The sequence below is a fragment of the Sceloporus undulatus genome, chromosome 2 (genome assembly GCF_019175285.1).
Source record: "Sceloporus undulatus isolate JIND9_A2432 ecotype Alabama chromosome 2, SceUnd_v1.1, whole genome shotgun sequence".
Lineage (NCBI taxonomy): Eukaryota > Metazoa > Chordata > Lepidosauria > Squamata > Phrynosomatidae > Sceloporus > Sceloporus undulatus.
Window position 1 is genome coordinate 76593983 of NC_056523.1, and position 10545 is coordinate 76604527.

Here is a 10545-nt window from a genome sequence, read left to right on the forward strand (position 1 = left end):
GCACCAAATGCAAATTTATTTATTTCTGCAGACTTTCAGAATATAATCAAGTATTTTATCTTCTTTTTCCCTAACTCATTACATTAGATTGTGCTATATTGTTGTTGGCCCACTTCACACTATACAATTATAGCACTTAGATACAACTTTAACCACTATTACTCAGGATTTGTAGGTTCAGGAGGTACAAAGAATTTAGAATTCTCTGCCAGAGAGCTTTCAGGCCTCTGACCAAACAACAAAAGCCAAACATAGGGCTGGTACATATCGGCCCTTTGCGACATCTTCATCACGTGCTAGGGTTGCCTCAGGGCGCTTCACCCACATGCCCCTCAACCCTGGGATATGATGAGAGTGTAAAAATGGTGGCGCCCTATATACATGGGCACTGCCATTGTTATGCAAGCACTGCGTGGCATCCACATGTGTAACCATAGCTTGAAAAGAACACACTTTCACACGGTTTGGCAGCTGAGGCTTCACTCCAGCGGAAAAACAGGTGCCAGGGAGCCACCCTTTTTGGGTGGTCTGTACTGCGCCTAAGATGCAACCATGGCAGTTAAAGTGGTATGAAAGTGGCATAACGATGCAGTGTGAAATGGGAATATTTGTAGGTTTTTTTCTTTTATTTAAAAAATACATAAAAAGAATTAAGATTAACATTAAATAACAAGATTAACTCAATAACCGTCTGTAAACAGATTACAAGGTGTTATTTCCTCTAACACCTCCCCCCAGAGGTCTACATGGTTTCCTGGTAACAGATTTAAATATGAAGTGGAGTTTACAAAATTCAAAAAGAGAGACCATTTTTTCTTTCAATGATAGACCACAATGGTATCCCCCAACAGATGTGGTATATTTGTGGTTCTAAACGTATGGTTTACATTTTTTGACTGCCCTGGGCTCTTATGATGAAGAATAAATTGTATCTGGGGCTACAATGCAACATGCACAGTAGGTGAAGTCAGCCAGCAGTGCATCATGGGTAGTATTCTGATGCAACAGGTACTGGGTATGAAACCAGCCAGGTTTCATGGGTGGCATGACTGTCACATGACTTCCAAAAAGACCACCTATTTAAGGGAGAAGGTGACTATCTCCGTTGTTGGGTTGTTGTGGTCGGTGGTTGGCGTAGCAATTCGTTGGACTGCATTATAGTGAGCATTCAAGATGGCTGTCTGATACTCAGTGTACACTTCGTAAATAGTTTACAACAAAGATTAAAAGTCCTCGTGTTGAAAGAAGTCTCGCTGTCTGGAGATTAATTTCCTCAAGCTGGGAGCTCAAGGCTGCAGTCTGTGTGAGAGGAAATTTGCTGTGCAGCTCTGAGGCTTTGCAGTACCTTCGCTCTTTGCAGACCTTCTTCTAGGTGTCCTGCCTACATGCATCAACACTGTGTGTGATTGTAAGGGACAGAGCTTCTCTCTCTACATCCTAACATTAATGTGGTGTCAAACCAGATTATTTCTGCAGTGTGGATGGAACCTCAATGAATCACTAATGATTCATCTCTAAGGGACAGTTTATCCATGTAGCTATGCCAAAGTAATTTCTCCATGTAAATACGATTCTAGTTCACAAATTCCATGTGAAAATGAACAAGCAAGAGCTTAGGGATTTTTTTTTTCATGGAACACTGCATATGTGAACAACTCTAAAACTGTGCTCAGGAGATAATTTCAACCTATGTGTGCACATTGCATCAGAATCTCTGAACATCATCTGGAGAGCATGAATCATTACATGAGAAAATGACTTGTGTTTACCTCATGTGTTTTTTAAGCTAGATATCAAGAGGACCCCCATGTGTATCAACAGTACCTGCACATTCCAGGAGGTCACAGGCACACTGTCTTTTATGCAGCACGGGTTGTTTAGGCGGGAGGATGCTTCTTTAGACAACCAATACCAACCTCTCCCCTGGGCAACATTTGCAGTTGGATCTGCTGGATCCATGATCACAGGACTCTGAACAAAAAACACAGCATTTTTTGAAGAAATATTGTAATGTGTTATATAAACACACAGAAAAATAGCCATAAGAGAGGGGGGGGGAGAGAGAGGGAGGGAGGGAGGGAGAGGGAGGGAGGTACCAAATAGGCAAAGAAGAGGGTGTGACAGAAGATGAGAGACAAAGAGTGACAGTAAGTGAAAAAAGAGGGAGAGGCAGAAGGGGAAGAGAGATTAAAAAAAGGTCTAGTAGGAAAGGAGACCAATGAGGGAGTGGCAGAAACTAAGAGAAAAAAGAATGGGGAAGGGAAGAGAGAGAGAGGGAGAGAAGAAAGGAAGAAAGAAAGAAAGAAAGAAAGAAAGAAAGAGATGGGCAGACAGATAGATATCAGGTGATGGCAAAACTAAAGAGAAAAGGTGAGAATGGCAGAATGGATGAGAAAAGAAGTGACAGAAGGGAAGGGAGAGAAAGGGTAGGAGACAAGAGGCAGATTCCAAAAGAGGAAAGGATGGCTTTGACTGTGGAATGAGATGGTCACCTTACCATGTTGGGGAAAATAGCAAAGGGTTGGATGATGAAGTTGTGTGGACCATGGACTTCTCCTGCATTACCCAGGCTAGGCTGCTGCCTCAGCAAGAGACCACTGGTCATGTTGGCTGGGTGATTCAAGAGTTGGAAACCCCAAAAAGTAACCTTTCCAGGCTCTCCTCAGGAGGACACTTTCTTGCTGTTTCCATACAAGGTTCAATTGACAGTCTGACCAGGCTTATATACTGTATGTGGAAGTGTGTGGGGAGGAGCAGCAGGAGGGGCTGGTAGCTTCTAGGCTAGTGAAGCAGTGAACACACTCTGGGTTTTAGCCAGAATGTTAAGGGAACCTATTTTGTGGCTAAGGTTCAACACCTTGGAGAGTTCCTGCACTATTTCCATGGAAGCTGCTAGCAACCACGGTGGGTGTGGGAGTGCCATCTTGCATTCTCCATTTGGCATAAAAATATTCTGTGTTGGTCGTGACACAGAAACTAATTCTACTGAGTTTCTCATGGCCTACAAGTCAGAGCAATCATGGACCTTATCCTACGTGTGCTTCTTTGGGCTAGTGGGAGATGCTGACTTCATGTACCAAAATGCAGCTTTTGCAAATGAATTAACCATGCAGACTGGCATTTGGAGGCTGTACAAGTGTGCTGAAATAGAAAGTATATGTGTCTTTAAAAACAGAGAGAAAGAAAGACTGGTGGTTTCTCTGGCCAAGCTAACAAAAGTATCTGTAAGAAAGATCAACAAGAGAAAGCAAGCATTCTTACTGTTGTCCCACCAGGTGTTCTTTTACATGTGCCCCTATTGTGGGCTCCTCGAGGCTGTAGTACTCTGTCTAATAGATGCAGAGCTCTTCATACTGAACCAGGAGTTTCATCACTGTGCAAAACCCTTCTGCTGTGTTGAACTGCTCTTTTCGACCAGTCCCTTCTTCCCAAGCATAGATGGCCAGCAGTTCCAAGGCAAACTTGGGTGGAAGGGATACTGATGGATCTCTCTCTCTCAGGCCCTGTTTTAAAAGAGGAGGACCAAAATCAGTTAAGTCAGAGGAGACTGTAGATTCTGACTTTCTTGTCCTACATCCATCTCCATCTGAGCAATCATGGTATGTTATGCAGAATTTCTGTACAGGTATACAAATATCCAAATTTATTTGCCACGCAATTGGAACATTTATACATTGCATTCTCCTTTCCCTCCTTAGAAAGACAGGGACTTGCTTCTCATCTCATTCTATCTAAACGTGACTTTGGTTACTCACTCTTGGAGGCTGTTTAACAAACTCTCTCCCAAGATTCTAAACAGTCTCCTCTCAGTCTCAGTCAGAGTAACAATCTCCTCTAACTGAGATTAACAGTCTCTTCCTGCTATATTAAAGACGGTGAGATTTCATCTTTATACCCAAATCATCACCAGTTGTTATGCATTTATTTATTAAAGTCATTGTTGTTTGTTTTTAAACTGCAAACTGCATTTCTTTTTGTTTTCTGGAATAAGTTTTTAATCTTTAGGAAGGCAGATTTAGAATAAATATTCTGATTTATTTTTTGCTGTTTTGCTGTTCTGCTTTAACTTTAATACCTGTATATTTTTGTTTCCTTCAAAAAGGGTTAACACTCTGGGAAACTCAAATTGCACGTCACATTCTGTGGCCATGGAGCTGTAAAGGTGAGGTTACACTTTGATGAAAGTGTTTGAAAAAGTAACTTTTTGGAACACAGTTCCCAGAGTCCCCCAGACTGCTGGCTGAGGTGTTTTGGGGAGTTGTAACTCCCCAAACCTACTTTTTTGAGGCTCTGCTTGGTATTAATTACTTGCTAACTTCAGCACCAAGTTGTGACTTGTGTGCATGATGAAACATCCAGACCAACCCTGGCAACTCTCCCCTCTCTCTGGCACTATTTGCCATCTGGGCACACTCTGGCAGTGAAAATATCAATTGTACTGGGGTAGAAGCAGACAGGCTGGACGTACACTGAGAGAACGTTATGTTCCACCAACATGATGTAGGAACCCAGCCTCTAAACACCTCCAAAAAGCTCCCTGAACCATGGGCAGCTGTGCTGACAGTGGGTGTGTGCAAGAGGGTTGGTATTTCCATCTTCCTTCTGTGGAGATAGATAATGAAGAGAACCAGCATGGGAACTGATCTCCGCCTTGTTGAGTTGACAAGTCTAGGAGGGAAAATAGTAGCAAACCAAGGAGACAGAAGGCAGCAGTGGCTAGCAGCCTCCATGTCTGTGGGGGAAGTGGATCTACTCCAAGTTTTAGTCCAGACTTTAAATGTTATTCACAGTGACAAGTACTACCCGCAAATAGATTCTGCACTTTGGATAACTCTTGTGCAGTTCAAACTAAAACCCAGAGCTGATTCACCACTCACTGATATGAAAGTCACCACATCCATTGGCAGGAAAAAAGGGTCGGAGACCAAAGCAGAGACCTGGAAACCTTACTGTCCTCCTTAATGCAATCCAGCGAGGAGGAAGAGCTCACCTTCTTGTAGTCCTTGTACCAGTGTTTGACTAGACGCAGCAGACCCTTGACTTTAGCTGGGCAGTGCTTCACAAAATTCCTCTGCAGCTCTGTGAAAGAAGTATTGAACTCACCAGGCTTTCCGCCTGCGTGGATGAGATCTATATAGACTTTAGGAGGTGGCTTGTATCTTTCCTGGAGTGTGAAGGACAGAGTTATCTGTCCTGAAGTAGGAAGAGAGATGGAAAGTGGGTTATCATAAGATTGTTGTGCTGTACTCTTTACTCTCAACTAGAGTTTGGGAGCCATTGACCCTCCAGCAGAATTGGCCTACAAATCCTATCAGCCTTGCCAAATATAGTGTATCATTCCTCTCAAACTTGTGCTTCAACCTGTTATCTTTGTCATCCATGATGCTGGACTAAAAGCAATGCATGAAAAATATTAACAACCCCCTCCCGCTCAAAGAAATGAAGATACACACCAGTTCATCACCACTTAAAAGCTATGCCCTGAGGCTACAGTGACTGAGAATTAACAAACTAGGTTCTGAGTGTTTTCCTTTTATTTTCAACACAGCTATTTAATCTCTGATAAAATGATAAACAACATTGCTGCATTACTTTTCTGTTACCTAACCACTTGTTCTTACCTCTTTATGTTAGAGGATAAAAGTGCTAAAAATATATTTCAGACAGTTGTAATGTCATTGTGAGAACCTTAATTACACAGGATGTTCCTTCTTTTTCCAAAAATTTGGGGAATTGATTTATTTATTTTTTTACTTAGAAATTCTTGCTCAGTCTACCCTTCTGGAAGTGAACTTTAGGAGAGGATAAATGATCTGTATTTTAAGATTTGTATTTTATGTTTAATTCTTTTTCAAGGAGTGTGTGTGTTAGATATTGTATTGTATATCTATAATGTACTGTATAATGTACTGCTGTTTTAACATGTAAGCCATAAGCTGCTTTGAATGCCCTGCAGCAGAAAAGTGGGATACAAATTTTAAAAAAAGTTTTATTTATGATCAGGGCATTTATCAATCTGAAAGGAAGTGTAGCCAAAATATATAAATATAGAAATATATATGACTGATAACTTATCATATATAAATTATTACTATGGGGCTGTACAGACCGGCAGTAAGCACTGGCTTGGGGATGGCATGGGGGCATGATGTTTGGACATGCACAGTGGGCAGCATTACGATGCTTCTTTGGCACAGCATTCACAGACCGCACACCAAAAGGTGTGTGAGAAAGTGCCACGGCGGCGGCAAGGGCTCCCTTTTTCTGAGCCAAAAATAAGCTGCATTTTGCCACTTCTATTTGGCCCAGAAAAATACTGGATCAGGGTCGCAGCATGTGGTTGCCACGGCCCCAATCCAGTGCTGAAAGGGGCAGCAGCAAGCCACTCCTTCAGGGCAGCTTGTTTCACCCCTAAGATTTGAAACAGAAGACAAGCAAATAAAGGAGTGTATGGTTAAGTGGGCAAGAAATATGGGCCAAACAATACATCTAGAACAATGAGAGAAGATATGGGTTAAAGCATTTGAGTTACATCACTACACCACGCTAGGAGCCCTGCTCAGCCATGGAAGCTCACTGGGTGACCTTGGGCAAGTCACACACTCTCAGCTCCCGAAAACCCTGTGACAGGTTTGCCTTAGGATCAGTATTGGCCCCCAATTCCTAGCCAGACTCAATCCTTCTTAGCTTCTGAAATCAGACAAGATTTGTGTTTCTAGTCAGGCCCCTTACCTAAAACATCAAATGCTGGAAGAATGTCCACCTCAACAGCTTCCTTCTTCTTCCTTGATTGCATGGTGAGAGAGAGAGAGAGAGAGAATGTCATCCTTCACCTTTTATCCGTGGGGGCAGGATATCAATTTTGAAGGCTAGACTCTCACAGCACTGGAGCAGATTCTTCTCAATGGTACTGATCACAGAGGCACGTTTCTGTGCCTGATCCTGGTAGCTGGAGAAGCAGCTGAGGAAGATAACCAGGTCAGCATCTGAGTTGTCGTCTAAAGTTGTCCCTTTTCCCGCAGAGCCTCCCTGCAAAGAAAAAGGGTTTGGTTATTTCAAGAGACTACAAAGTGAGCCCTAGGGGTGCATGTGTCATCCACAAGGCTCTTTTTATAGAATCATAGAGTTGGAAGAGAACCATTTTGTTAGCTTTGGCCCAACTTTCTAATCTACCAAGGTAATTTTGAATTTTGATCCTCTCCTCTGGGGTATTAGCTACTCCTCCTAATTTGGTGTCATCTGCAAATTTGATAAGCATGGGCGTGGGACCATGTACACAATACGCCCAAAAGAGGTCAGCCTTAACAAATAATGTCCTCCCAGAGAGTGGCAAATGGCTTTGTCATTTAATGCAAATGACTAAGAACAGGTGTAGTGTTTGCCCACTTGATCAGCTTAGCACCTCTCTCCAACTGTTCACCCTCCAAATTATTCCAGCCTAACACCTCCACCCAAGTGTCACAAACTAATTGCACACCTCTTGTCTGGGCTCATTTTTGCCCCCTTTAAAAACTCTGGAGTTCACTTGCCTTGTGTGCTAAGTTGGAAACAGACCAAGACTATGTTGGTTTGATGGCCCAACCTGGTTCTGGCACTATCACTCCCTGCATGCACTCCAAGCAACTGTGTCCCACATCTCCATCCGCACACCATTGGATCCCAGGAGAAGGTCTCTGCTGGAGTAAGTATAGCCCCTAGTTTTGCCTCATGTCTGTCCCCATCTTCCACCCTTGATTCCTGAGCCTTGAACACGTGTGTGTGTGTTTGTGTGTGCTCTCTTTTCGAAAAATTTAGATTCTAATTAATAAAGCCTACCTCTGCACTGTTTCTTAGGGAGTTATTTGGTCCCTTTGTAGACAGACTGGGAGCTGGTCTCACGGAGTACTTGTAAGCCCCCCCTCCAGCAATCTGAGCTAATTAAAATTTCCCTAATTAGACCCATTGTTACACTTGTTTGGTTGAATATCATGGGGAACCTTGTCAAAGCCTAACTGAAATAAAGATATGCTATATCTACAGCACTCCTTTCATCTACCAAACTGGTAATTTTATCAAAAAAGAGATCAGATCTGTCTGGCATGACTTGTTTCTCTGAAAAGCATGTTGACTTTTTGTGATTATGTAATTGTCTTCTAGATGTTCACAGACTCTCTGTTTAATGATCTGCTCTAGAATCTTTCCTGGTATTGATGTCAGACTAACTGGACGATAATTGTTGGGCTCCTCTTTTCCCCTTTTGAAGATGGGGACAATGTTTGTGCTCCTCCAGTCTGCTGGGACTTCTCCTGTTCTTCAGGAGTTCTCAGAGATGATTGCCAGTGGCTCTAAGATTAATTTGCCACTTCTTTTAATACACTTGGATGTAGTTCATCTAGTCCTGGAGACTTAAATTTATTTAGATTACCCAGGTCTTCCGATACTACCTCTTTACTTATTTTGTGCTACATTTCCCCTTTTGTATCCTCTGCTCCCTTTTCCTCAGGTTGAGCACCCTCTTCCTTTTGTGAGAACACTGAGGCAAAGAAGATGTTGAGTAGTTCTGCCTTTTCTCTGTCCTCTGTTAGTATTTCACCATCTCTATGTAGTGGCCCTACCATTTCATTCTTTCTTTTGCTACAGACATACCCTCCCCAAAGCCTCTTTTATTGTTCATAGGCCTGTTACAGACTGCCAAAATAAAGCTGCTTCGGGTCTCTTTGGAGATATGCTATTTAAATGATGCATGGGTCCTAAGAGTCTGGAGGTCGCACCAAAGCCACACTCCATTCCTAAGCACTGGAGTGCAGCTTTGGTGCAGCTTCCGGATTCTTAGGACCCATGCATCATTTAAATAGCATATCTCCAAAGAGACCTGAAGCAGCTTTATTTTGGCAGTCTGTAACAGGCCTTAATCTCTCTAGCAAACCTGAGTTCATTCTGCTCTTTAGCTTTTCTGACTTTACGTTTGCTAGCTATTTAACTGAATTCCTCTTTGGTGATTTCCCCCGTTTTCCATGGGGAGGCAAAGGGTCTCAGGGCACCTCTTGCCTTCTCCTCCTCACCCTCTCCTAGAGTTTCTCAGGAAAAACAAATGGTGAGCATTGCTCTCTTGGGGCCAATCACACTACCCAGTTACAGTGCTATGATTCCATGTTGACTGCCATTGTTCCATCCTATGGAATCCCGGGGTTTGCAGTTTGGGGAGACATTAGAGGAATTCCAAATCTGAGGATCCTATGATGCCCCTCCCTGAACTGGCAATCCCAGGATTCTGTAAGATGGAATTCTGCAGTTAAAGTGGAATCACTGTGCTATGGGTCTGCAGTGTGAATGGCCCTTGCTGTTTTTTCTCTCCAGAAAATGGGCAATAATCACCAAAGCAGTCCTTTCTTTGTGGGAAGGGGACAGGAACAGCAGAGCAGAGCTCTCTCAAGCTCTGATCCCCTCCGACTTTCAGCTCTGAATTAAAGGAAGGCGGGGCTTGTGGAGCTAAAGTGGAGGCAGGAATCTTGCAGCCCTCCAAATGTTGTCAGACTGCAAGTTCCAGCATCCCTCTCTGTTGGCAATGCTGCCTAGGATATAGGGGAGCTGCAATCCAACTATATCTTGAGGGAAACACATTTCCCACTTCTGGGTTACAAGTCTTATTCTACCCTCTGCCCATATCCTGCTCACTAGGTAGGAGCAAGCAAACAAGCAACCAACTCTGCCTTTTGGACTGCAAGTCCCAGAACTTCCCTGACCAGGAAGACTTGGCCACTGTTCCTTAGCCACTGTCCAAGACTGGCCATGAGGAAGGGATGGCAAAGAAGGCTGCCTCCCTGGTGCTCCATAGCCCTCAGCTGATCCAGTGATGAGTTGTTTTTTTCTGCCAGAGGTCTTCTGCCCAAGAGGCCACCTGGCTCTAGCCTGAGGAAAGAGGAGGTCAAGCTCACCTTGATGGTCTTGATCACCCTGGCATCCATGGAGCACCTCTCCTTCAGGAAAGAGCAGATCCGGTGGACAGCATCCTGGACATTCTCCTGGAACTCTCTGCTGGGCAGGAGGTGGTCGGTGATGTAGGCATCGAGTTTGTTGGAGGGGGTTTGGTACAACAACAGTTCCATCCCTGGTCTCTGGCACTCCTGATCCTCTGTTGCTGCTGAAGTGCCAAATCTCTCCTCTGCTTAGCCCTATTTATTGGTTCCTCTGTCACTGAGCCCAACCCAAGCTCTTAAGGTGGCATTTGGAAGTCTTTCCTTGTCCAAGGCATCATATTCCCCATCTCCAGGGAGGGATGCAAGAGCTGGACAGGGAAGAAAATGGATCAAGAGAACATCATTGGAAATAGGGGGCTAGGGGAGGGGGCTGGAGGTACAGGGGACAGCCAGAGAGGTGAACCAATGGGAGAGCAAGGCTGGACTCTCCCTGGAAGCCAAGCTGATCACATTGAGGCTATGGTAATAGAAATGTCATCATAGTATCTAAAGAGACAGTCCTGGGATCCTCCAATGAAAGCAGGGGGACAAGAAGATGAAAGCTTAGCTTTAAGGTCTACTTGAATTTCTGAGTGCCTCCTTAACAACA

The 10545-nt window shown here is 43.8% G+C and overlaps 1 protein-coding gene across 1 annotated transcript; it reads right to left on the reverse strand.

Annotated features, from left to right (window-relative positions):
* Positions 1 to 1827: 1827 nt before the first annotated feature.
* On the reverse strand, positions 1828 to 10155 carry LOC121923508 (2'-5'-oligoadenylate synthase-like protein 2). Its single transcript, XM_042453987.1, is given in 6 exon segments — positions 1828 to 1971; positions 3262 to 3503; positions 4991 to 5193; positions 6733 to 6826; positions 6829 to 7029; positions 9915 to 10155. Coding segments are annotated over 5 exon segments (843 nt in total). The 5' UTR covers positions 10086 to 10155; the 3' UTR covers positions 1828 to 1971; positions 3262 to 3329.
* Between the last annotated feature and the right edge of the window lie 390 nt (positions 10156 to 10545).